The sequence below is a fragment of the Mercenaria mercenaria genome, chromosome 19 (genome assembly GCF_021730395.1).
Source record: "Mercenaria mercenaria strain notata chromosome 19, MADL_Memer_1, whole genome shotgun sequence".
Taxonomy (NCBI): domain Eukaryota; kingdom Metazoa; phylum Mollusca; class Bivalvia; order Venerida; family Veneridae; genus Mercenaria; species Mercenaria mercenaria.
The window spans coordinates 45,504,979-45,529,531 of NC_069379.1; the positions used below are offsets into that span (position 1 = coordinate 45,504,979).

Consider the following 24,553-nt stretch of genomic DNA (forward strand, 5'->3'; position numbering starts at 1 on the left):
AGATATACAAGTTAATTTGCATTTTCTCAAAAAAGACCAAAAAAAAAAAACTGGTGAAATCCATGAGGCATGTAGACAATCCTTACAATTCCTGCAAAATTAATTAGTTCACGTGTATTAATTAAAAATAACATTTAGCCTGCTGTCGGCAAGTGATTTGCCTTTGCAACCAGTGCAGACCAAGATCAGCCTGCACATCCGTCCAGTCTAATCATAGTCTGCACTGTTCGCTATTCACTCAGTAAATTTCTAGTTAAATTATCTATCTAAATTAAATCTAAATTATTGACCTGAACTTTAATATTATTAGCACTGTCACTGTATATATATATACATGGAGAATTATTACAATGGGAGGTAATTGCTTCATTTAACAGGGGAAGTAACTTCTGTATCATCCATTCCTAGTGGAGAATGTCGTAGACTGGAACCCGGAGGGCTCTCTGGTAGATCATTTCCAACTGGTACTGAAAACAAAAGAGAAAACATCATGATATCTCGATTACCACTGCTAAAAACAAGCAAGACTACAAGGTGTTTTTGTCACAAAAACATGGCTCCCTCCTATGTATACTACTAGCTCTGGTGGCCATTTTCAGCAGCGAAGCAGAACATGTCGGCAATATGCACAACTAGTCTTGATCACTCCTGTGAAGTTTCATCAAGATCTTTCGAGCAGTTTATCCTTTGAAAGGCAGACAAGATTTTTCTATTCTTAGCTTTGATGGCCAGTGAAGCTAAATGTGCCAGCAATATGCACAACTAAGGTTGGTAACGATCCTGTGAAGTTTCATCAAAATCAAGCCAACAGTTTCACCTTAAAAAGCTGGACAAGATTTCCTATTTTTCGCTCTAGTAGCTATTCTGTGCAGTGAAGTGAAACATTCCAGAGATATGCACAACAAGGCTTGGTACTGATCATTCCACCCAGTGATGTTTCGTCAAAATCCAGACAGCAGTTTAAACTGTGAAAGCTGGACAAGACTTTTCTATTTTTAGCTCGTGCAGCCAAGCGAAACTGAACATGCCTGTGAGTTGCACAACCAGGCTAAATACTGATCACTTTTGTGAATTTTAGTTTTAGAAGTTTAAATCCAGCCAGCAGTTTTACCTGTGAAAGCTGGACAAGATATTTTGTGCTGTGAAGTTTCATCAAAATCCAGCCAGCAGTTTGACATGTAAAAGCCGAATAAAATAATGTAGAATTGTACGGACGGACAAGGGGGAGACAAAAATACATCAGGTTATATAAGTGCTGTTTGTTCTCTAATATTTGAAATATTACGAAGAGAGGTAACCTGCTGATTTAACAGGGGAGGTAACTATGTAACCCATGGTGAGAAAACTGCTGAATAGAATTTAAAACTTTACATGTGTTGAAACAAATGAAGATCAGAGGACCTTAATATGCCTGCTTGTGTAAGACAGAATTTAACCAAAGCCGGGTGGCAGCTTGGAAATGGAAACTTTGTTTGTTTTGGGTTTAACGCCGTTTTTCAACAGTATTTCAGTCATGTAACGGCGGGCAGTTAACCTAACCAGTGTCCCTGGATTCTGTACCAGTACAAACCTGTTCTCCGCAAGTAACTGCCAACTTCCCCACATGAATCAGAGGTGGAGGACTAATGATTTCAGACACAATGTCGTTTATCAAACAGTCACGGGAAACTGAGTGCTAGCAAGGTTGTTAACATTTCAACCATGTGTTATTAAATACCAATTATACCATGTCCAAGATATGACTGCAAATGGACAAAAAATGGACTTTTTATGTTCTACCTGTATATATAAACGTACAAAGGGTCATTAATCTTGTATTCCAACCCGCACTGGACTATCAAGCCATACTAAAACGTGATATGATACCCCACCGAATTACATTTTTTGTTTGTTCAGTTTAACGTCGCACCAAAACAAGGACAACCCCAGGTTCTCCTACATGCATCAATTTATCATGAGCTGGCACCTTGGCAAAACCGTAGGCCAGCTGGATAGCTTCCTCGCATGTCCCGTGAGTGAGACTCGAACCTACATTGGTGAGGGGTAAGCGATTCTAAGTCAGAGATCTTAACTACTTGGCCACAGAGGTCCCCTTCAGGTTATAAAGATAATGGGCTAACCAGTTCTAGAACTACCTTCCTCTTGGTAAGTCCTACATAAGGAAGCTACTAATACCATGTCTCAGGTACGATGCCAGGAAGCAAACTTACACTAGGATACTGAGGTAATGTTTGGAATTAAAATAATACTTCTACAAAAATGATTTCATCTTAAAATAGTGTCATTACTTTTTGTTCAAATGAGTATCATTATACTGCTTTAAGCAATGTCTCCCATGGTGTAATTATTTTCCATCTCTAAAGAGCAAATTTTGAGGATCAAATTATGCTCAAAGCAATGCAACTATCTAGTTTGAGAGTCATAGGGTCGATTACCGGAAATAAACATCCTTTTAGGCCTAATCTTCAAATCAAGCCCTGAGGAACATCGGTCCTTCTTAAGTTAATTAGCAAAAACAAAACTGCTAACAGACAGACAAACAACCAGCGTCTGTTTAGGTAAAAATAAAACCAATGTTTGGGATATATTATTTCTTCAATAAAAAATTACTTCTAGGAGGCGATTGTCTGCTGCTGCTACTTGGCCTATCCTGTCCACCGATTGGAGGTAACGGCTGACTCTGCGACATTACAGTAGGAATTTCTACATCTGATAGTCGTACACGTTTAGCTGTAGATGCACTGTGGTTTGTGGGTGAAGAAGAAGGACGTGTTGTTTGTCTTGAACCTATTTCGATAAAAAGTTTTATTCAAAATATATTTTAGCATTTAACATGGTATATCAAAATTACTTCTATGAAATTTCAATTTGATACAGTGCTCAAAGTCATGTTTAATTCTGAAATTATTAAAAAAATTGATTTCATGAAGTCTGGGAGATTTTTCATATATTTTGAATGTAAATGAAATGCATTTTCTCAACATAAGATGTCTCTAAAAATGAAGTGACTTGACAATAATTTTAATCTCGGCATGAGTATAACCCATTAATTGATGTCTTGATCACTCAGAAAGGTCAACCCCAGCTTTTCATACCTTTGATTTGGTATAAGTGTGTTAGCGTGTATCAACTTGTGTTTTCCCTAATTACGTTGTCAACATGGTCATGGTACTTTCTGTTAAATTCTACTGAGGAGATAAAATTTCTAACCATGTAAAGTCATGCGAACTTGAGATTATAAAATCATGTTATTTCCAAATTATGAAATCATATCAACATTAGATTATGTAATTTTTTTAGCTAATGTGATCATGCCAAAGTTAAACTATGCAATTACAAATATATATTAACACCAGATTGAGAAATCATGTCAATTCAAGATTAAGAAATCATGTTAACTCCAGATTAAGAAATTGTGTAAACTCCAGATTAAGAAATCACGTCAACTCCAGAATAAGTAATCATGTCTATTCAAGATTAAGAAATCATTTTTTAACTTCAGATTAGGAAATCATGTCAACTCCCGATTAAGAAATCATGTCAATTCAGGATTAAGAAATCATGCCCAACTCCAGATTAAGGAATCATGTCAATTCAAGATTAAGAAATCATGTCAATTCCAGATAAAGAAATCATGTCAACTCCAGATTACGAAATCATATCAACTCCAGATTAAGAAATCATGTCAATTCCAGATTAAGAAATCGTATCAATTTCAGATTATGAAATCATGTCCATTTCAGATGAAATTTTTTTTATTTACCTGAATGAGGTCTGTCAGCTCTGCCTGCAGAGTTCGGTCCTGGGCGATTGACCGTCATGTATGCCCGCAGGTTGTTATTTGCTGCATTGACCAGTCTGTCATTGCTCCAACCCTGGGAACCAATCTGGGCACTGTAAGATAATATAAAATTTCTTGATAAAGTAATTGTTGAAGACTAATTTTTTTTCAGTAGTAATAAATGAAATGGGAATACTTTTTGATCTGCATAAAATACAGAAAAATAGAATATAACAGAATTTAACCCTTATCATGCTGGACATGACTGAATCTGCCTTTTCAACCAGTACAGATCATAATCAGCCTGCACATCTGTGCAGTCTGATCTTGATCTGCACTGTTTGCCATCCAGTCAGTATCTTTTTAGTAAGCACCCCTTTTAACATTTAATGGTACTGGCCAAATTGAAAGATGGACAAGTTCATTGTAGAAATTTAGCAGGGTAATGGTTAATCTAATAGCAGCCTCCAAAGTAGTGTATGTTTTGAGTTGCAATTTAACAACTTGAAATTGAGATAAAACGGCACAATAATTATAAACCTTTGTTTTTTATGCAAGTATAAAGTTTAGAACCATCTACATTCCCTAACCAAAGAAAACACTTAACTTTGAGTTAGAACAAAGCTGATGCTCTCAGCCACAGTAGTGACTGTGATTCTTAACAGGTTAATTAAACTTACTCATGGTCACGGAAGTGACTAGTGATTCTCAGATGGGAAATTCAACCTCACAGCTCATGTAATCTGTGTTTGTTTATTTGTATAGCCCACATTAGTGACCACTTCAGTAAACTGTTTGCAATTTTAGTAGTGGGTGTGGGGATATAGTTCAAGATAGTCTGCTCTTTGCAGGTTCATCACATTTCATCTTGAATAGGCTTAGTGTTAACCAATAAAATTTTAACTTATTGTATTCTGACCAATTGTAAATCTTTTATATGAAATTCCAAGATACCCAGATGTCAATTTTAACCAATGAAATCTTACCTTATTGTATTCTGACCATACATAATTCTGTTTATATGAAGTTAAAAGATATCCAGAAGTAAAAAATTATAACAAATGAAATCTTACCTTATTGTATTCTGACCAATCATCATTCGGTTTATATCAAGTTCAAGGATTCTTGGAGTATTAACATTGCCCAGATGTGGATTATTTATTCCAAGCTGTGAATCTGCCATCTAGGTATAAAAGAATAACAAAAAATATATTTAATCTAGGTATTATGATACAGATAGGCTAGTACTGCTGAGTGATACCACAAATTTTTATCATCTAACAATTAAGAGCTGTCTGTAAGACAGCCAAATATTAAAATATTTAAAGAGTTTCAAACCAGCACCTGCATTTCTAACTGTAACCAGAAGTTTTAAGTTCAAAAGGGGACATAATTTGACCAAAATGCATGCCAAGAGTTATGGGATTTCATGCGATTAACTAGTTTTTATAACCCCGAAGGCACATGTGAAGTTTCAACTACATATCTGCAATTGTTCTGCAGGCAGTAACTTGCACGCAAACTTAAATCAGAATTTTCTAAGTCCAAAAGGGGGCATAATATGCCAAAAATACATGTCAGAGTTATGGGATTTAATCCAGTGAGGTTGGTAATTGATCAAGAAAAGAAAAAAATAAGTTTTAATCTATATGCCTTTAAGTTATAGCTGTATGTACTCGCATGCAAAACTTTAACCAAGATTTACTACGTCCAAAAGGGGGCATAATTTGGCCACAATGAAGGTCATACTTATGGGACTTGGTGCTATCAACTACTTAGTTTATAGTTTATACGTAATTTATTTCAGGTAAATTGTGAAGGAAGTTCTACAACTTATATTAATCACTCTCGACAACTCATTCCTGATGGAATCCATCGCCACGAGGGTATGAGAGAAGAGGCCAGTTTCTTTTTTTAAATGCTGAGTGCCAAGCAAGGGAGCTACTGGTACCATTTTTCATGTGTTTGGTATGAAGTGGCTGCCCCGGGATCAAATCCGCGCCATCTTGCACTCGAAGCAGATGGTCTACCACTAGGCTATCAAGGCGGCAAACTTAAGTTTTATAACCCCTAGTACACATGTCATGTGAAGTTTCAATTCAATATCTGCATTAATTTTGGAGATATTAACTTGCATGTAAAACTTTAACCAGGATTTTAAAAGGGGGCTTAATTTGCCAAAAACGCATGTCAGAGTTATGGGTACCCGAAGGATTCTGGAGATGTTATAACACGAAATTAACAAGCGCTAATGCTATTCTAGCATAAATCACGTAAAAACTGATAAATGAATACAATGTCACTCAACGTCATTAAATTTCCATGAATGCGCGGGAATGTCCGAGTTGTTTTTTCACATTGACGTAATTTCGTTTTGAATTATCCATTTTGGGGCCAAATGATGTTTAAGCTTTGCCACAGAATGTGCATATATAAAAAGGTAAGCGTTATAACAGCACGCAAGTGCAAGAATCTCTCTGTTAACACACGTTTTCTCTAATATTAAAACACCCCCGAAAAACAGTTTAATGCTAGATTGTCCAATCAAAAAAGGTGCAAAAGGAACAATTAGAGAAAAAACTTAAAATAACATGATGGTTATAAGATACATAACATTTTAAATTAAAGGTACTGTGAAATAATTAATATTCGTGGAGGACTAATTTTTTTGGTTGAGTCAATTCACGAAAGTTAATGCCAATGAACAAGTAAAATCCCATTCACTTTATGTTCAAAAGTTGAAATCAACAAATATGTATCCCGACGGAATTGCCGTTTTGACCAAAACCATGAAATTTCATGTCATATCCACGAAATTAAATGATTTTACAGTAAGCAGATTAAACTTGAACACATGAGAAAACAATTAGGGAAAGTAGGACTTACTTTCCAAGTTGATCCAGCTTGAGCTCCTATGTAGCCAACAGATGACCCCATCAAGCCGGTGCTGTCACCTTCCAGCGGGCCCTTAGCTTCATACTGAGCTTGACTAACATTCTGACTTGAGTACTGAAAAATGTGTTGTAAAGTTAGTTATGCTGTTGCAAAGCATGTAAAACAGATGTTTTCTTACATATAATTATAGGTTATTAGATATGTATTGAGAAATATGCACAAGTTCTGCAGCAGGAATACTGCGAGACTTTAGGGAAGCAATATCATTCCACGAAAGAACATGTGCATATTTCTCGGTTCAAATCTAATAATCTTTTTATTAAATACACATACTTCACTTATAATTATTATACAAATTATATAATTTGTTCTTTAGCCTGAGTAAAATTGAAAATATTGTTGTTTCAGAACTTTTCAACGCGACCACATGCCTGAAATGGACATCGCAAATGACGTCATGCACCCATATGAAATTTGAAGGTCAATATGAAAAAATATTGACATGCTAGGTTCCACTTTACCTTCAATGGATTTTATAAATGAGTATGTTATAAACCACTGACATGTTCCTATGTATCTCGGAATCTGACAAACTGTGGACCTTATTTTAATTTCAACACAGTTTAAAAATAACAAGACTGTCTCATGGCAATACACTTGACTATTCGAAGGCTTGTCAGAAAAATATACTTTGAAATTCTAAAAGAATAGGTATATTTTACAAACTCATGTAAGAGTTATGTGACTTGATGCTGTGATCTTGTTCTATTGCATCCAACATCTGTTTGAAACTTTAACCAAGCAGTTGTATGAGTTTCGGAAATTGTAATTTCTATGCAAAACCTTAACTTGCATTTTCCAAGTCCAAACAGTGGCAAAACTTGCCTTATAGTTCAACCATTGTTTTTATCCAATGACAAGTGAGGGATTTTCAAAAAAGTAACCAACTTATTTTCATATTGTTTCATAACTGAAGAATCTGATCCACTTAATCATGAAGTAGTTTAAAATTAATGAGTATTCATTGTTCCGCCTATTATGGATTTCCCACATTCTAGGAGGCGGAGCAATTACCAAAGCAGGGACTGCATACAAGTAATGTGTCTATGTAATAAACGGACCAAATAGATAAATGAGCTGTGCCATGTGAAAACCAACATAGTGGGTTTGCGACCAGCATGGATGCAGACCTGCCTGCGCATCCACACAGTCTGGTCAAGATCCATGCTGTTCGCTAACAGTTTCTCTAATTACAATAGGCTTTGAAAGCGAACAGCATGGATCCTGACCAGAGGTCTGGCGCAGCTCAAATATTTTAATGCAAGCTGTACTTTCATAGTTCAAGTTTGACCTTTCTGCACCTTTCACTACCTCTACTGGTCTAAAAATAAACCAGGGTGCACTTAAATTCTACTTTTTCTTGCTTTATTTATACATGTAGTTGCTTGAATTGTACTGTTAGATCATTACGAGTTAAACCTGCATATTATATTTCCATTGAATAAGAATATAAAATTGTGTTCCACAAACTACTCGATAAGACTGATGTATTTATGATATAAACTAAATTAAAATCCAGCACTGGATCAACCGCTGTTTTGCTAAAGGTTGGCACTAAAAAGTTGTAGTAAACATGTACTTCTCCACCATGAGTGAAGATAAGACTAGCCAATGAATTAACAGATGGCGTGGTTAGTTTACTTCAGAGAACTTTTTGCGGTTTTGACCTGTCAGTTAAATGAAATGGGGCGTTAAACTATAAGCCGGTTATAGATACACCTATTGAACTTCTAAATGCATTAAGTTTTGCCTTCACTACGCTACGCTCCGTTTCGGCAAACTTAATTGCATTAGAAGTTCAATAAATGATCTATAACCTATACATAATACCCAACAGTTATGGGACATGCACATTCCACAAAATTTTATCTATCTCAACAACTTGTATAAAGTTTCAATTCAATATCTGCACTCTGTACAGAGAAATTTGTATGCAAAATATCCCAGTCAAAGAAAGGGGGATACTTTTGTTAAAATCCATGTAAGAGTTACACGACTTGATGCCGTAAACCTTGTGTCATAAGCTGAAAGATGACAGTGAAGTTTTGATGTTCTGCAATGATTACAAAAAATATAGTATTGTACTCTTTGGAAAACTTCAGTTAGAAAGGGGCATAATTCTGGAAATATTGTAGGCAGAGTTTTGTATCTTGTCACACTAATGTATACATACAGTCACTTTGAGCAAGAACAACAAGTTTCAGCTGATTATCTTAAGTAAAGAAGACAATACTGGACTTAATAAAAAAAACTTCATCCATTGCCAATGTGGACCTAGACTCCTCAGAAAGTTCAAAACACTCTTTGTTTTTCTAACAGTCAAGCTAGAAATCCCAACTTTTACACACATGGTTGCAACTTCCTGCACTTCGCTGCAGTAAATCAATGGTAAATATGCTGCAAAATTAGAGAAGCTGGCCAACAAAAAAAACTAGGGATGGGAACGAATACTGAAATCAATATTCGAATATATTCGGTTTGTTTTAATGGAAACTTTAAATTCTTATTAAGTGATTGGCATATACACAACGTATTAATTTGTTTAAAGCATGGATCATCGTACGTAATAAGGCCAAAATATGTTTGTTTCGGGTAACCCGATCCTACCTAGCAAAACCCGCAGATCCTAGCATTTTATTTCATGATTTTGTCAGTATAATCATGAACATATTTAACTAATTCAGTGTTTTAGCTTCAAAATAATACAAAAAAAAAAAAAAATCAAAACGATTATAATTTGACCGTTGCTATTTTATCTAAAAATAGCAGGTCATCCCATTTAAACACGTGACGCGCTGTTGTATTACCGCCGCCATTTTGAAAATTTTCAATCGGCGCGTAAAAATCGTTGTGTAAAAAGCAAGTAAGGCAGACTTAAACCTCCTTCTACATGAACTTATGCATCAATCATATGTTATTTCTTGATTTTATTATAAAGTACTTCAAAATTTAATTCAAATACGGCCGATTGCGGATGAAAACCGATTCTGCTGATGGTCTGAAACGTCGTAAAATATTGTGAAAAGATCGACAATATCTACAAGTTTGGTATTGTTTTCGAAAAAAACATAATTCTACAACTTATTACATAAAACAGGTGCCAATAACGTAAATGAACAAAAGATAAAAAGATATCACTTTACGCCTAATACAAACTGTTAATCCGTAGCGATGACTCCAGGTAATTATGCATTGCAATTTTCTTGTTAATTGGACATCTTTTGACATGCATCTGACACATTTACACCTGTTGCAAACTGTTAATCCGTAACGATGGTCCCTGCCAATTATGCATTGCTATTTCCTTGTTAATTGGACATCTTTTGATACGCGATAAACAAACATGACATGGTTTTATTCTGTAGAATTAGCATGCTCATATTGCCAAAGATCAAGGATACTTATTTTTTAAAAAAGTATAGAATAATTTACGAATATTCGAATTTGATTTTCATATTTGAATATTCGACCGATTTTCGAATATTCGTTCCCATCCCTAAAAAAAACTGCAAGAAAAAAAAAGTTAAATTAGAATAAGAATTTACCAATAACAATATCTCTATTACCTGTACTGTTCCTGACTTAGGCCTTCTTAATGATGGACTACTCTTTGGTTTAGAAACATTTTTTCCTGACCTACTGGTGGGAACACTAGTTTTAGGTCTATTTCTTGAATACAGGTAACTTTTACATCTTTCAATACCAGTCTTTGGCCTAATTTTCTCATTATACTTTATTTCTCTGGTGAAAATATCACTTAGCATTGATTCAGGCCTTGCACAGGAACTCAGCCTTGAATTAGGCCTATGGTTTTCATTTGATGGCCTTTCTACACTTTCACTGAGCTTCGTTTCTAACCAAATGCTTTCATTTACTGACATGCAGTTTGGTATGTTACTTGGCTTATTTTCTGCCTCATTAGTTCCTATTTTATTATTTTCAGTAAGATTTGAACCAGTTGAATCTTTTTCATTTTGTCTGAAACCAGTCAAGTTATCACCAAGAACACCGAGACCAGTAACAGTGTGTTCAGAAATTCCTGAACCAGTCAAATCATTGTTACTTTGTCTGAAACCAGTCAAATTATCCTCACCAACACTTAAACCAGTCAAAGTGTTTTCAGAAATCCTAGAAGCAGTCAATTCATTGTCACTTGTCCTAGATTCAGACCTTAATTTTTCACTTAGCCTTGACTGAGGTCTTTGTTTATCACTTAGTCCAGATTTAGGCCGAGTTTTATAGCTTTGCGTAGATTTTGGCCTCTCAGCAAGTTCCAGCTCAAAAGCCAAAACGGTGTCCAAACCCATTACAATCATTTTGAATTGTTTTTCTCACACTTTCTTCAATATAGTAGCAAGAAATTTGATTAAAACTGCTTGTATTACTTTAAAAAGGGCTCTATTATGCTGACTTTTACTGAAATCAATTAAACCGAAACACTTAGTCTACATCTTTTTCTTATTTTGCTAAAATCTCTGAATTTCTCTATAATTCTATTTTTAATCCTGGTAGAAATCTTCTCTTTTTCTCTGTATCCATTAAGTTTTTTTCAAATCTTATCTAACTTAAATCCATACAATTTATCTATACTTCACTAAAATTCACATTTTTTTATATCTTTAAACAAACTTAGTTAATATTGCATAAATTATACTGTGTTAAAATATACCAGTAAGATACTACTAATAAAATAAATGTAAATTCTTTTAATATAATCCAACAGTAATAACACTCATAATTATGCAAAGCTGAAGCACTTTTTTTCCTCACTAAATTAATCAACACTTAATTAATAAATCCATCCTTTAATTGATCAAAATTAATCAACTTTTTGCATCATTTTTAAAATCAAACTTTCTTTCTTTCTTAGTAAAATTATCATTATTTTATTTTCCAGTCTTTTTTGTGTGTCATATCTGCTGAAAAAATACTGGAACAGATTTCCAAATTATATTTTTCCTTTTATAAATTTTTTCCATTAACAATTTTACTTTTAACCAATACTTTTCTTCAAAAGATTTCTTATGGATTAAGAATAGGTACCTAAATACTGAACCGCTTTCAGATTAAATGTATTCAAAAAATGGTGCTATTTAATTTCAATTATATCAGTATTTCTCTTTCACATTAATATTAAATATTGAATCGTCTCCATTTATAATCTGTCTCCTGCCAAATAATTTCAACAATTTGATATACACTTAAAAACGGCCATAGCTTTAACACAAAGGTTTAAACCTAACACTTGTATTCAGATTATAGAATTCCAATTAGAAACCTTTTAATCTTCTTCTAGGATGAAAACCAGTATAGAAATTGGACTGAATAAGAGATAATTCCTTTCAAGTCTATATCAATAATGTACAATGCATTATAAGCATTTTATTGAATTAGTGGTGTAATACACACTACACTACTTCTATACAGTGAATGAGGGAATTCAATTAACAATAAATTGATTATTAGCAGATATCTTAACAGTATGTATTTTTTTTTCAAAAGTTATTGATCACAGAATTAAAACATTATTGATAATTCATCTTCAATTTAAAACTTTTATGTCTGATTTATTATTTTGACCATATTATGATTCAGTGATAGATTATAGAACAGAAAATTTTACTATCTTTCAAGGGTGAACACCAGACAAGTATAGCAGTGGCAGTACAGAAGTCCCCTACTGGTGATAAAAAACAATTTTACTCGCCCTTCAATAGTGACTTTGACCGACCAACCATGGGTCACGTGCATGTCACGTTGTCTAATCATAGGGAACCTTTCTGTTTAGTACTTAAAAAAAATCCTTCAATGCAAAATTAAAAGTAACAGAGCGGAAACAAATTTACTTGACCTTGAACTTTAACTATCAAGCAAACATCATAGGCGACACACCGTCTCATGGTGGTGAACAATTGTGCCAAGTTATTTTAAAATCCCACAATCAATGACAAAGCTTTTGTCTGGACAAGGTCAATTATAGCCATATTTGACCTTTAAACTCCAAGTGTGACCTTGACCTTTAAGATATTGATGCCGTTATTGCACGCGACACACCATCTCATGGTGGTAAACAATTCTGCCTGGTTATTTTATAATTTCACATTCAATGACAAAGTTATTGTCCAGACAAGGTCAATTATCGCCATATTTGACCTTTAAACTCCAAGTGTGACCTTGACCTTAAGATATTGACATGGGTGTTGCGCGCTACACAAAGTCTCATGGTGGTGAACAACTGTGCCAAGTTATTTTAAAATCCCACAATCAATGACAAACTTATAGTCTGGACAAAGAAATCCGGCCGGACGCACTGATGCACATACACCAAACAGCCACTTAGACAACTACGTGTTCGCTCCCTTACGGGCTTGGCAAAAATAGCTGATAAAATATAGGAACATAATTATAATTTCTTAAAGTCTGAAAATAAAGCAAAATTTTAGGTTTGTTGGTGTAAGTTTTTGGGGTCCCTGTTATTAATTTATTTTTCAGTAAACCATAACTTCATACCAATATTTCAATAGTTTTGGACTGTAAGTTTTTTAGTTGGTTTCAAAGCTTAGTTTTATGTCAGACCAAAATGCAAGAGATCTGAAACTGGTTACAAAACTTAGTTTAATGTCAGACCAAGATGCTGGAGGTGTTAGACTGGTTTCAAAACTTAGTTTTATGTCAGACCCAGATGCTAAAGATTTTAGACTGGTCTCAATACCTAGTTTTATGTCAGACAAAGATGCTGGATAAGTTAGACTGGTCTCAAAACTTAGTTTTATGTCAGACCCAGATGCTGGATAAGTTAGACTGGTCTCTAACCTTAGTTTTAATATAAGTCAGAAGTCAGACTGAGATAGGTTACCAAAACTCTCTACACAAATTAAACCTTACCCAGCTAAATTTCTATAATGAACTTGTCCATCTTTAAATCTGAACAATAACATAAACTGTTAAAAGCAGTGTTCACAAAACAACTGAAAGGTGAATAGTGCAGATCATGATCAGACTGCATGGATGTGTAGGCTGATCATGATCTACAGTGGTTGCAAAGGCAGAATCAGTTGTGTTCAGCATGCTAAGGGCTAATGTTCAAATTATCTGATTAAATTCAGCTCAGAGATTTAATAAATATTATTGTTCCATCTCTTGAGATGGAACACTCAGAATGGGTAAGTCACACTTGACTGAGTAATGACCTTGAAAGCTGTTGTCATTACAAGCTGGCCAATCATACTCCGTGACCTTAGAAATAACCTCTGACGTTTAAATTATTCTTTCGTAATTGAGGCGACTCTCTGGCTGAACGCGATCTGCAGACTACACATTACTAAACCCGGGGATGGAAAAGTGGAGTTGTTGAAACAGGCCAAACATCTCATTTGTCACAAAGGTTAACATATGTCGTTACTTTCGAATGCTTGTTTAATAATGTGAAAACAAACCCCACTGCGACCCTCTCATTGTGTACAACAAATTCATGAATCGAATGCCCGGATGTTTAGGACAGAATGATACTACTAAATTACAGCCATGAATTACTTGATTAATGACCGCTAAATTTGTTGTGTGCGAGGTCAAAGACTGTTAGCGCATCAAATCACGGCAGCCCAAATCACTAGTAAATCTAAGGATCCCGTCACCAGCTATTGAAGGGATGAACATCTTTCAAAAAGTAACTGATTAAAACCAAACACTTGCGTATGATATCCATTTTACATGTTAGAAAAAAAACCACCAAGTTCCATAAAATATCCACTATTCACTTTTAATTGTCTGCTATATCATCTCTATAAACTTCTAAAAAAATCTACACGCGTGTACGATTTTCCAATAACACGTGGACATTACGAGTTTAAATCGGGTCAACATGTACAGCCAGTGTTTCTTAATTGCCGTATTTTTTCAACTAAAAGTGGTAATGGATTTACTTTGTTGTTGGATTTAACAACTTATTTTAGCATAATTACCATGGAAATAGCGGACTTGACATTTTTTTCAGGCAGTAGAAAACAACATGGATCTTTTTTCAAAATTTTAGTTTTTTTTTTGTATTTTGGTGCAGATATAAACGCCCCCTTAGTGCAAATGTAATGCCCTGGGGTGCTTAAACGGTGGTTATGGAATGCCAATAAGGTAGAATGGTCTTCTCATTGCATCCAATCCTAGTGTTCCACACACTGATGACCAATATTTAAAGAAGAAATTGCAACCAAAATTTACAAGATAATCAGTATATATTTATATAGATGTGCCCTAGAAGGAACTTTTGCTATGCTTTAATTTTTTTATTTATTTATAAACGGTTGATCATAAATAAAATCTTTGAAACCTGTCCTAGTGTTTTGACATGAAGTTCTGGAATTATTTGGTGTTTTAAGTAAGTTTGTTTTTAATTCAATAAAAAAAACATACCCTGTTACAGTCAAAGTATCCAATATAAGCCATTGAAACCAAATACAATCTATTCTTTTAACTAAAATATCAAAGACATAAATTTTCCAAAATATTACTGTCAAAATGCATTGCAATGCCAATTTTTGCAAATTAAGGTATGGGTTACCTCTGAGTCGAGGAACTGTATGACAATCTTATATAGAGGATAATACACGAGTGTCTTTTCTTATTGAATTTACAAAACAAGTTGAATAAAAATAATAAAAATACGAGGCTCTGCCGAGCATTTCATCAATTTCATTCAATGAGTTCAATAAATTCAATACGGAAAGTCACAAATGTTATATTTTTTTATCACATGTTAGCTTTTCCTGTCAAAACATCAAAACTTCTACTTTCTTTTACTATATAAACAAGTCAATTTGACCAATGTCTCCTATATTATACCGTAAACGACTCCAACGTCAAAGCTTTATTATCATTTTTTCGTTGGTTTTATTACACTCCAGCGACCTCAAACATGTGACAAATTATCTTACCGTTAGTCAATTAAATTTCTCTTGAAATAAACTTTTTAGAAGAAATTTTGCAGATAGTGTCAAGACGGTCAGGCTAAATGGATCTCCATATCCAAAGCAACCAGTTATTTACAAAAGTTCAAACGGATACACTAATTTGCAGAAACATTTTTTTTTCAATGTTTAATATCAGTAGTATACAACTACCTTAATAAAAGATGTATAATTCTGATAGAATTTATCAGATAATATTAAAAAAGGTACCATACTGATTAAAATAAATGAGCCAATTTGTTATGCACAACAAAAAAAGAAAAATAGCTGTCATGAATTACAGACAAACAGACAGAAAGACCTACAAACAAGGCTGACATTATAACTTCATATAATTTGTCCCAATCATGAGTATAAGAACTGCATAAATTATATGAAACAAAAACGGTGATTTTATTGGGGTAAGTATGCATATTTATCAACTTAAACAGTGATTTTATTGGAGTAAGTATGGTATATACTGTTCAACTTAAACAGTGATTTTATTGGAGTAAGTATGATATATTCATCAACTTAAACAGTGATTTTATTGGAGTTTAGAGTAAGTATGATATATACTGATCAATTTAAACTGTGATTCTATTGGGGTAAGTATGGTATACTGGTTAAAATAAAACAGTGATTTTATTTAGGTAAGTATGGTATATTGATCAATGTTCAATACCTTCTAATCTATTAGATGTATGAATGTGATTATAACTTTTTTTTATTTACATTCACAAATCATCAAAAATTTATAATTTGTTAAAGATGAATTGATTGCAAACTATTTTACATGTTAACATTTATCCCAAGTTGATCTTACTTGCTGAATGAATAATAAATTCAAGTACATTATTTGAACAACTGGTTAATCATTGTTTAAGAAAAAATTCAGCTAAGTGTTTCATCTACATTAGTTTATCATTACACAAAAAAACAAAGAGTGCCAGACTGTCACAAAATACGTCTGTCAACAGGTATAGCCCAAGTCAAAGGCCATAATCCAAGAGTGCCTGGGGCAATTGGGCTGGTAATCAAACTTGGCCGAGATATTATGCCCACAAACATAGTCACAAAGTTTGCTGAAGATCGGTGAAAACTGTTTGACGAAGAGCGCAAACATACTTTTGGACGCTGACCACCAGCCCGCCACAGATGTTCACATAATATGTTCCGCTCTTTCACAGACGGGCGTATCAAAATGAAGCAGTGTTATCCACTTCTGACCCTTTCTTTTCACGACTCTTTCTATTTTTCAATGTTTTTTTTATAGTTTTTGGCACACTGCTGATATAAACTAAGTCCATTTTTATGAATTCAATTCACTTAAGTACCTATGTGACTACAAGGTTTCCGTAATTGGTGTAACCTAAATATATATCCTCCATGTTTTGATTAAAAATGGAGAAAAAATTGGAATAAAAATTCTTTTACTTTCAATTGCTCATTTACATCCTTTCTGTGACCGTAACTTAATAAACGTACCAGAGTTTGATGGTCCTTTCATGCTTCCGTAGAATCAACATTTATTACATGAAATTCATTTTGAAAATATAAAATTTCTGAAATGTCTAGATCTGCAGCTCTCAAATAGGGAAATATCTTACATCTAAGGCATATCACTGACACTTTTAGACTTGAAAAATGAATCCTGAAATTGTTAGAAAGTGCTGAAAACTGACTCCCCATTAGCACACACACACACAAAAAAAGCATGCATAAGCATGCATTTAGACGTGACCCCTGACAACAGAACAATGGAAATGGGACTTTTATTTTTACATTTAGCCTGTTTACTTTCATTTTCTTTTCTTCTGGGAAGCCTAAACCCAATGCCTGGTGAGATTGCATAAAAATGTGCCGTCAGTCATAAGGATATGATTTTTTCTCAAAATTTCATGGTCCTTTATATAAAATGTTTACTAGAGACTTGTGGTAGGGGCGTCTATTCCAGCATACCAACCTAACATAAAGGGGCACTACTCTTATTTTTTGTCAAGGGATATAATTACACATATTGTTCTACCTGGTTACTCATCCTTGTAAGCCTTGTGGTTGGGGCATTTATATTAGCATACCAACCTAACATAAAGGGGCACTACTCTTATAAATATTTGTCAGGGGAGACAATTCTACAAATAATCATACCTGTTCGTCTCTCCTAGTAAAGTTTCAAGGCCGGACATTGGATGCAGGTGTTGGGGCTGGGGCGTGAGCACTGTTATTGTCCCGTAAGGGTGAGAGTGTTCTGTGTGGCCGGAATGGTCTTGTTATTTTCCCAGAGTATGGTTGTTCCTTTGGCTCTCTGAGAGAAAATAATAGACATGACATGCACGAATAACAAAGAAAAATAAAAGAATTTTTAGCACAAGGTTTTTAGCACTAGTTGTGCTCATTAATGTACATCTATAAAATCTAGCAAACATAATAATTTATTTATGAAATTTCAAATTATAAAACTAAATCTCTGTTCTTTAATGACTCCAGGTTAAAGCATATCCACTTCAAACCCTAAACTTAAACATCACCCCAAACTTTCCCTCTGTGTTGTTACCCAGCTAGCTCATTATCTGACACCAAGACACTGACACCACTCCTAAGTCACCCTCCCTAACAATAAGTTTCTCACCCCCTTCATACAATCTCTGTTTATTGATAACTAACACGTTAACTCAAACCCCACTGCCCACCATGATGTCACCCTCCCTCTATTAACTTTCCACCTCCCTCATATGATGTCAGTTAATAGCCACCTAGCTCATGGTCTCAACCCCGCCAGCCTTTCCCAACTCCCTCCCTTATACTCTGGGTCTCAATCTTGGGCAAGGTAACTCATGATCTTAACCCCTGCCCCTGTCCCTGCCCCCTCCCTACCACTAAATTCTTCATTCCCTAGTACTCAAACGATTGCTCTGAGGCAAGCTTACTCAGATCTTCACACAGCCAATACTTCTCTCATTCATTCTTTTTTTACCAAAATAAACACAACCTCCCTCCCTAATCTTCCGTTTTTTTGTCAGCTGAAATCCCTCCCCAAACACCTACTCTTGCCATGCTAGCTCACTTCATCCATATCATTTCACCTATATCTATCAATTCACTCCACCTCCTGCCTATAGATACGCACCTTCCTCTGTATGAATACATAGGTTTGATGAGGAAAAGCCCCGACTCTTGTTCAATACTGTCTAACGTCTCCATCAACATGTTAGCCAGTCTGTACCTCTCTATACCCATCTCATCCATCCTATCTGCCCATCGTTTGGCTCTCTGTGAAAGAAATTAAAATCAGTTTAAAAATTTATCTAGGAAAATAAGGTTGGTAGTTATATATTTGAAGACTAGGAAATGCATAGCCAACATCTGTACATAGTGATGGGAAACAACAGTACATAGCAGAGAAAATTATACCATTCTTGACTCTGACATCTCTGCCACTTACTGAAATAATTTTGACACCTACTGAAATGATTTTGACACCTCCAACTCTTATTAAAACAAGTATGCCCACGGGCAGAATGTTGAGCCCGCCAGCTGTCAAGTGTGACCTTGACCTTGGATCCAGGGACCTGGTTCTTACACACGACATTCTGTTTTATAATGCTGAACATTCATGCCAAGTAACATCAAAATCCCACCATGCATGAAGGAGAATATGCTCCAGACAAACTTCAAATTGACCTTTGACCCCCAACTGTGACCTTGACCTTTGAGATAGGAACATAGGGTTTGTGTATGCCACGCTTTCTCATTGGGGTAAACATTCAAGCCAAATATAAACAAGATTGGTCCATGCATGTCAAAGTTATGGTCAAGACAAAATTGGAAGGATGCACGGACGGACATACACACGCATATACACCAAACCACCGTATGTGGCGTCTATATCAAGCTCATCGCAAGCGGGCTAGACAATAAAGACTGAAATGCTAAATAACATTCCTTTTGATGCTCTTGATCCCTAAATTTTGTAAACATTTTATCTATCTGTTTTAAATCAATCAAGCAATACAAAGCATATGCTGTGAAACATGAGCATCAATATCTCAAGTGCTCAGTTTACCTCGAGCATTCAGTTTACCTCGAGCATTCAGTTTACCTCGAGCATCCAGTTTACCTCGAGCATTCAGTTTACCCCAAGCATTCGGTTTATCTCAATTATCCGGTTTATCTCATGCATCTGGTTTATCCTGAGCACCTGTTCTATCTCAGAGGACATTCTAACCACCAGATCACTTCTGTTTATACTGTCATTTTTTTTGGTTTTTTTGTTGGGTTTAAGGTCGCACCGACACAATTTTAGGTCATATGGCGACTTTCCAGCTTTAATGGTGGAGGAAGGTATACTGTCAATCTATATAATTTTGTGTAGTTGTTTAAAGCCTTCAATCTGTTGATTTCTACCATTTTACTTCTTCAGCATTTAAGGGGACAATATATACATGTACCTGGTTTTGTAAAGCTTCCATCTTATCAAACAACTCAAACACATTTTCGTTCAAACTTTGACTTTTCTGAACATTCTCTGAAAATAGAAAACACAGCATTTAGACCTGTTTACAGAAAATATCAAACATTTGATTAAAGTATCATAATGTACCATGTGTTCCTTTGTTTATAAATGAAAACTGATTTATAAATACTTAAAACATTTTTATCTAACCAGCAGAATTAACCTGCCTTAGGAGCCACCTGCATTCAGCAGACAGTCAAGTAGATCTACGAACTGGAATGTAGATCCCTTGGATCTGGAAAGTAGATCCCTTAGAATCACCAAGAACAAGGCAAACTGTGAATACTGCAGACTTGGTCTGATTGAGTCTGTTCATGAGCAGTAATGGAAAATGCAACAGTGCTCACGTCCCCATCCCCAGCTTAAGCAGTATTCCATCTTCAAATCTAAATGAGTTGAAATCGATGATCCGGAAGGACCAGAAAATACAACACTAATCTCATTTTCTAAATTCAAGTTTTAGTAAGTCCCTTTATCCTCAGTGATCCTAATCCTTTATTAGTTTGAGTCTCTGGCAAACTTTACACGTATTTGATGCAGACTTACAATAATCACTGCTACTCTGCTTTCTCAATAAAACTGTCACGTTACCTATATTCAGAGACCACCTACTGGTACCATCAAAGCCTGATTTGTTATTTTTCTAGTGTGGACTTTAAGACTGGTTTCACTGTACTTGTAATGTCACGACAGGAGTAACTGATAGAAGATTACGCTTACCTTCTATTTCTTTCATACGGCAATGGTGGACATATTTTCTGACCAGGTGGGCTAGCCGTTGTGCTGGTAAGTTAACATATTCATCCATTTGTACCATGGCTTCCTGGAAATGAATAAGATCTGTCAGTCAGATCAATATACCACTGGAGTAACATTTTCATTGGTGTGAGAATATCTTTGATATTGTCCAATATAAAACAGTGATTAAATATCCAAGTACTAGAACGATGACTTGTTGCATATCAAGAAATAAACCACAAGAAGTCATTGTATATTTTCATTTTAAGATGCTCATTTAACTACTTCATTTTATGCTCTTCAGTGAAAAACTGAAAATTATCAGTGAAATAAAATTGATATTTTTACTGGCTCAAACAGTGAAAATATCATTTTTATTTTTCACTGGTATGGAACTACACTTGAATGCAAAAGAATATGAATTATGAGTAATAGAAAATTCCTTGCAAAATATACTTCAGTAGAGATACAGATGTATAAAAATACAAGCAGGATGATAAATATATAAGTTCTGTCATAATAAAATGACTGAAAGAAATCAGGGAACGTAATAAAACTATTCACAATTGCGCGGACAAACAGGGTATAATCTGGTATAAACCATAAAAAGCACATAATAAATAGAAAATTTGTTTGCTTCAGTGTAAAATCAAAATATATTTCACTCGCAAATACCATAACTGACATTTTCACTTGTGACTGCGCCACTCAAAAATTTCACATTATAGTGTTCACTCGGTGAAATATATTTTGATCTTACAAATATCTTCTATTAAAACTTATGCTGAACTTCAATCATCCAAGAAGTAATGAACCAGGCTCCAATTTCACGAAAAAACTTAAGTAATTATTTAGTTAAGTCTGTTATTTCAAATGCCTGTTTTTGCCTTTGTTATGTCTTCAATGTTGATTTCTTTGTCTATATATCAGAAACTGAATATGACTATTTCATAGATTAAAACACAACTATTCTGAATTTTACAGAAAACGACACATAGAAATGAGTAATATACTTAAAGTTCCTTATATCATGCTTAAAAAGAAATTTCATAATAATATTGTGTGACTGAAATAAGTACCGTAGATACCCATGTATAATGTGCACCCGTGTATAATGCGCACCCCCGATTTTGGCCCAAAATCCTGGGAAAAAAACATTTTTGGTCAATTTTGAGGTGGATGGAAAACAAAAGTAGAGTTTACATCGACACTGGTAATAAATTTTATTTCCGCGGCAGAGAGCAGCATCGGTCTCGCGGTACTATCGATTTTTGTTTTCTCGAAAAAAAAAAACCCAGTAAAATATTGTTTTATTTGTTGTTTTACCTTTTTAATTAACTATTTTGAATAAATAAACAGCAGCTGATTCAATATTTCGAAATGGTATCTTTCAAAATGACATGAGCTTCTCAATTCAAACCAATAACAAAAGGTGTGATAGTCTTTTTGTCACGATCAAATAGCCAGTAATTACCGGCAATTAACGTGTCACCTCGTGTCAGTTATGTTGTTCACAGTTTGATCTCGGTTAAAGATAATTCTCGATCTTTAATTAGTATCATAATTTTTGTGATTTATTAACATTTCTTTTATCAAAATACTTTTAAATTTATATGAAATTAATTCTGTTTGAAAGAAAAATAAACCATTTGATCTTTTAAGGAAGTAACGGCAATCTTAGATTTTAGCGGTGACAGTAAGCGCGAGGAGTAGTTTCCCTTTACCAAAATGGCGAACATCGGTAACAAACTTGTTTTGAAGTTGGAAAATTGTCTATACCTGTGTATTATGCGCACCCACGATTCGGGGGTGGTCCTGGGGGTCAAAAAACTGCGCATTATACATGGGTATCTACAGTACTGCAGACAAATACTATTAATCATAGTATAATTTAGCAATAAATTAATACTTTGTTTTGGAAAAGTCGACATTGAATAAAATCAACATTGAATAATAATAACTTGAGCTATAGAATGATTTTAAAATAACACACTTAACTAAGTAATTACTAAAGTTTTTTCGTGAAGCCTGGAGTTACGCTGCTTTCTGTTATCGTAGATTATACAATGCCGCCTGACTTCCATCATCTTTTAACTTACAAATAGAAATGAGCCATGCTAGAATTTTCAAATTTATGAATGAGGTATAACATATTAAGAGATAAGTATACAAACTTTGTATCTATTGGGATCCAGTTTTCTCTCGTTAACAGCTTTCTTCATGATCTTTGCATTTCTCTCCGAGTCCAGACGTGTGAACATGATCGCTGAGTCAGCATTCTGAAAGCATAACAGGAGAAACATGTGAACATATCTGACGAGTCAGAATTCTGATTACATTTAAGGGAAAATAAAAGAATCAATAGATATTCATGAAAACTTCTTCAAACAACCATGGGCCTTTAGGAGAATGCAGATAATTTATAGAATAAATGCCCATTTGGGCTGAGACAACTGGACTGGATGGCTGCTTAAAAGAAGTGACTGTTAAATCAGGTTTTACTGTACTGCTTATCAGTTCCATGATAAGGGGTATGAGAGATGTTTTTAATTTCTTTCTTTTGTTTGTTTGTTTTGGGTTTAACACCCTTTTTTAACAGTATTTAAGTCATGTAACAGCGGGCAGTTTACCTAACCAGTGTTCCTGGAATTTGTACCAGCACAAAACTGTTCTCCACAAGTAACTCCCAACTTCCCCACATGAATCAGAGGTGGAGTACAAATGACTCAGACACAATGTCTTTTGTCAAATCATCACAGAGAACATATGCCCCACCAGGGGATCAAACTCGCGACCCTGGGATCCACAGACCAATGCTCTCCCTACTGAGCTAAGTGGGCGTTTTTTTGTGTTTTTTTCCATTTCATTACCTGTCAAAAACATACAAAATCAAACTTAATTTGCTGTTATTTTGCATAATTCTAAATGAGTGAACTCCCAAGTGTAACCAGCGAATGTAAAGAAACTTAGATAAACAAACTCTATGTATTAATTGTGCCCAAGCATTATACACTTTTTCAGACATTGGTTGTCCGGTCTGCTTTCTAAGTACAGATAATCACCAAACTTAGATACAAACTCTATAAATTACCTGTGCCCCAGCAGCAGACACACTTTCCGACATCAGTCGCCTGGTCTGCTTTCTAAGTATAGATAATCGCCAAACTTAGATACAAACTCTATAAATTACCTGTGCCCCAGCAGCAGACACACTTTCTGACATTGGTCGTCGGGTCTGCTTTCCAAGGGCAGATAATTCTCGTTGTAGCTGATTAATGGTGTCCTGCATTTCCATCATCACAACAACATTGTGTTTCTGTTGCTCCTCATACTTCTTACTATCCTCGGACATTTGGTTTTGTCTGTAAAAATGTTCACAAGAGGGTTTTAGCAAAATACTGCTGATTTTGTGCAATTTTGGGGCCCCGTCTTATAACCAACCAGGCTTATAGGCGGGTATATATGAAATTTTAAACTTTGTTTAGTTACATTGACACTTGTATATAAACTCAGTGATTTCTTTCAAGTGCAGTTTATCAAATTTTGAATCAAATTTATCTAAAGACATTCATCAAGCTTTTTTAAAGCCTAATGGTTGGAGTCAAATTTTATCACAGATCTAAC

The 24,553-nt window shown here is 34.7% G+C and overlaps 1 protein-coding gene across 1 annotated transcript in view; it reads right to left on the reverse strand.

Annotated features, from left to right (window-relative positions):
* Window positions 1–326: 326 nt before the first annotated feature.
* Window positions 327–24,553, reverse strand: part of LOC123542904 (uncharacterized) — a 195,577-nt gene continuing 171,350 nt past the window's right edge. Inside the window, exons 32-44 of the mRNA XM_053531345.1 lie at window positions 24,120–24,291; window positions 23,104–23,208; window positions 20,912–21,014; window positions 20,127–20,203; window positions 18,806–18,948; window positions 17,853–17,983; window positions 16,502–16,504; window positions 10,303–11,066; window positions 6,668–6,790; window positions 4,855–4,964; window positions 3,764–3,894; window positions 2,611–2,787; window positions 327–467 (exon numbers count right to left, since the gene is read on the reverse strand). Of these exons, the coding sequence (XP_053387320.1) occupies window positions 367–467; window positions 2,611–2,787; window positions 3,764–3,894; window positions 4,855–4,964; window positions 6,668–6,790; window positions 10,303–11,066; window positions 16,502–16,504; window positions 17,853–17,983; window positions 18,806–18,948; window positions 20,127–20,203; window positions 20,912–21,014; window positions 23,104–23,208; window positions 24,120–24,291 (2,140 nt within the window). The 3' untranslated portion in view covers window positions 327–366. The remainder of the gene's footprint in view (window positions 468–2,610; window positions 2,788–3,763; window positions 3,895–4,854; window positions 4,965–6,667; window positions 6,791–10,302; window positions 11,067–16,501; window positions 16,505–17,852; window positions 17,984–18,805; window positions 18,949–20,126; window positions 20,204–20,911; window positions 21,015–23,103; window positions 23,209–24,119; window positions 24,292–24,553) is intronic.